The sequence below is a fragment of the Aptenodytes forsteri genome, unplaced genomic scaffold (genome assembly GCF_000699145.1).
Source record: "Aptenodytes forsteri isolate BGI_AS27 unplaced genomic scaffold, ASM69914v1 Scaffold255, whole genome shotgun sequence".
NCBI classification, from domain to species: domain Eukaryota; kingdom Metazoa; phylum Chordata; class Aves; order Sphenisciformes; family Spheniscidae; genus Aptenodytes; species Aptenodytes forsteri.
The window spans coordinates 4,028,949-4,032,172 of NW_008794888.1; the positions used below are offsets into that span (position 1 = coordinate 4,028,949).

Consider the following 3,224-nt stretch of genomic DNA (forward strand, 5'->3'; position numbering starts at 1 on the left):
GTGTACCCCCCTAGCTCCCAGGCTGACCCCCACCCCTCTGCCCCAGGCCTATATGGAGGACCACCTCCGCAACCGGGACCGGCTGGCCAAGGAGTGGCAGGCTCTCTGTGCCTACCAGGCTGAGCCCAGCGTCTGCTCCATTGCCCAGAACGAAGCCAACCTGAAGAAGAACCGCAACCCCGACTATGTGCCCTGTGAGCAACCCAGCTACCCTGCCCCAGGGACCAGCTCCCAGGGCTGTGGCAGGAGGGTGGTGCAGGGCACGGGGATGCCTGGGGCCATGGCAGGCTGTGGCGTGGGTTTGCCCCTGGCTTCCCCAGGCACTCATCACATCCCCTGGCCTCTGTTTCCCCAGATGACCACGTGCGGATCAAGCTGAAAGCTGAGAGCAACCCGTCCCGCAGTGACTTCATCAATGCCAGTCCGATCGTGAGTGGTCACCGGGGGCTCCTGCCCTGCCACCCTGCTCCGTGATGTGCTCAGCCCAGGCGAGGCTCCCACTCTGGGACAGAGCTGGACTGAGCTCGCATCCCTGTGGGCTACGGCTGTGAGCAATGGGCCTGCCCCATTGCTCAGACGTGGTTAAAATCCATTTCCCTCTTGGCTGCGGCACCCGAAGCTCCCTCCCCAGCCCTTCTATCACCCCTGGAGTATCCCCCCCACTCCTCCCGGTGTCACCGACCCCTGGCCGAAGAGCGTGCAGTCTGACACCCCCTTTCCCGCTCCAGATCGAGCACGATCCACGGATGCCGGCGTACATCGCTACACAGGGGCCGCTGTCCCACACTATCGCTGACTTCTGGCAGGTGAGCGTCACCTGGCTGTGCCAGCCCATCGGGGTCTCTCTGGGTGCTGACCACCAGATGGGACACAGCGGCTCGGCTGCCCTCCTGCCTGGGCTGTCACCCAGTGGTGACACCCCCCATGCCTTGCCTGCAGATGGTGTGGGAGCACGGCTGCACAGTCATTGTCATGCTGAGCCCGCTTGCAGAGGACAGCGTAAAGCAGTGTGACCGCTACTGGCCAGACGAAGGCTCCTCTCTCTATCACATCTATGAGGCAAGTGTGGCCGGTAGCCCGGGGCAAGGAGCATCCTCCAGCCCCCATCACCCCGAGCGCAGCCCCCCTGCCTAGCACTGATGCCCACCAGCTGCCTCTCTCGGGCAGGTGAACCTGGTGTCGGAGCACATCTGGTGTGAGGATTTCCTGGTGCGCAGCTTCTACCTGAAGAATGTGCAGTCACAGGAGACCCGCACCCTGACGCAGTTCCACTTCCTCAGCTGGCCGGCCGAGGGCATCCCCGCCACCACCCGGCCCCTCCTCGACTTCCGCAGGTGAGCGCCCACCTGGTGCCATGCCAGCCCCCGGGGAGCCGGTGGTGGTCCCAACCACAGGGGACTGATGGGCGAGGACATCGCTGCCAGTGTGATGAGGGTCAGGGCTGTGGCGTGGGACCGGCTGGGGGGACGGGGGCTGCCGTGCATGGGGAGGAGCAGAAGAACCAGGTTCTGGCCAGTTTGGGATGAAGCTCGGCAGAGCTTGGTGGGCAAGAAACTTCCAGCTAAGGTTGCCAGGGCTCTCCAGCCTTCATGGGGAGGGTGGGAAAGTGCTCTTCCCCAGAGCTGGCATGGGGGACAGCACCGCCTGGCACCCTCCCCAGCCATGGGTGCAAGAAGCAGCCCTCGGAGCCAGCCTTGAACAGCTGTGACCCATTGCTCCCCATGCCCTACAGCCAGCGGCAGGTCCCCAGCTAGCCCGGGGAGAGGGCTGCGGGGCTGGGACTGCTCCCAGGAGGTTTGCAGGCAGCGCCTGCTGGGGTCCCGGGGTTCCTGGGTGGTGGTGGGTTCCTGCCAGGGGCTGGCCAGTCACTGTCCCCAGGCCATGTGGGGCCAAGGACCCTGCTTAGGGCAGCAGGGGGTCCCCGAGCACGTCGCCCTCCTCTCTGCCCTGCTCATGCTCTCTCTGTCTCTCTGTCTGTCTCTGTCTCTCTCTCGCAGCTGCCGGCGTCATTTTTGTGATTTGCAGCTAGTAATCTGGCTCCAGTTGCATAGTCACAAAAGTGATCGTTGGCAGCCGTGCCTGCTGCATGGAGCATGCCGGGAGCCCCGCCGGCGCCTGGCCCCCAGCTTCGTGCCCCACCGGACCAGAGCTGCTCCCTTGAGTGTCCTGCCACTGCTCCCCTCCCCGGGCTGGGCACCCGAGGAGCCGGGCTCCTCTCCTGGCCCCTTTCTACCCATGGTCCCCCATCCCATGCCCAGCACCGCTGGGGAGGCAGGAGGAGCCATGTGCCAGACCCCCAGGGCCACATCACGGGGTGCCCACTGCCCCCACCCCCGGCTCGGCACAGCGAGGGGCACCTATCGCAGCCTTGTCCCCGGCATGGCAGGGCACTGACCTGCTCCCTCTTGTCCTTGCAGGAAGGTGAACAAGTGCTACCGGGGTCGCTCCTGCCCTATTATCGTGCACTGCAGGTACCGCCGGGGATGGAGGTGGGGTACGGGCTAGGGGGTGGCTGCAAGGCTGGGACCTGCTGGCCAGGACCAGTCCCTGGAGCCTGTCCCCCTGGTCCAAGCGTCTGTGTCTTGCAGTGACGGTGCAGGCAGGACCGGGACATATATCCTCGTTGACATGGTCCTGAACCGAATGGCCAAAGGTAGGTGCAGAGCAGCACCACTTCTGCCCTGTCCGGGGGGTACGGGGCCATCTGCTCTGCCCGTGGACCCCCTCCTAGCGCCCTTCTCCCCCTCTGCCCCAGGGGTGAAGGAGATAGACATAGCTGCTACGCTGGAGCACATCCGAGATCAGCGGCCTGGCATGGTGCAGACCAAGGTACCCCCCCAAACTGGGGATCCCTTCCCTCCCTGAGCACTCACAGCCCCTGGGGCTGGGCTGATGGGGACCCTCATGCCGCCTTCCTCTGCTCCCTCAGGACCAGTTTGAGTTCGCGCTGACAGCTGTGGCCGAGGAAGTGAATGCCATCCTGAAGGCGCTGCCGCAGTGATGGCGAGGAGCCCTCCCCTCTCGTGTTCCCCCATGCCCCTCTGGCTTCGCGTGCTCTCCTTGCCCTGCCCGTGGGGCTGCTCTCCCTGTAAAACGCTGTCTGTGCTGCTGGCTGTTTTTGCCCCCCAGCCCCCCCTGCCCCTCTCCCCAGGGACACAGGGCTCAGCCCCTCTGCGTGCAGGGCATGGAACCCCATCGCACCCGCCGCCACCCGAGCGCGGAAC

The 3,224-nt window shown here is 65.4% G+C and overlaps 1 protein-coding gene across 1 annotated transcript in view; it reads left to right on the plus strand.

Annotated features, from left to right (window-relative positions):
• LOC103895427 (receptor-type tyrosine-protein phosphatase-like N) overlaps window positions 1-3,001 on the plus strand; it is a 9,572-nt gene extending 6,571 nt beyond the window's left edge. Inside the window, exons 13-21 of the mRNA XM_019470922.1 lie at window positions 47-194; window positions 356-429; window positions 729-806; window positions 940-1,059; window positions 1,168-1,334; window positions 2,418-2,471; window positions 2,589-2,653; window positions 2,756-2,829; window positions 2,930-3,001. Of these exons, the coding sequence (XP_019326467.1) occupies window positions 47-194; window positions 356-429; window positions 729-806; window positions 940-1,059; window positions 1,168-1,334; window positions 2,418-2,471; window positions 2,589-2,653; window positions 2,756-2,829; window positions 2,930-3,001 (852 nt within the window). The remainder of the gene's footprint in view (window positions 1-46; window positions 195-355; window positions 430-728; window positions 807-939; window positions 1,060-1,167; window positions 1,335-2,417; window positions 2,472-2,588; window positions 2,654-2,755; window positions 2,830-2,929) is intronic.
• Window positions 3,002-3,224: the final 223 nt, after the last annotated feature.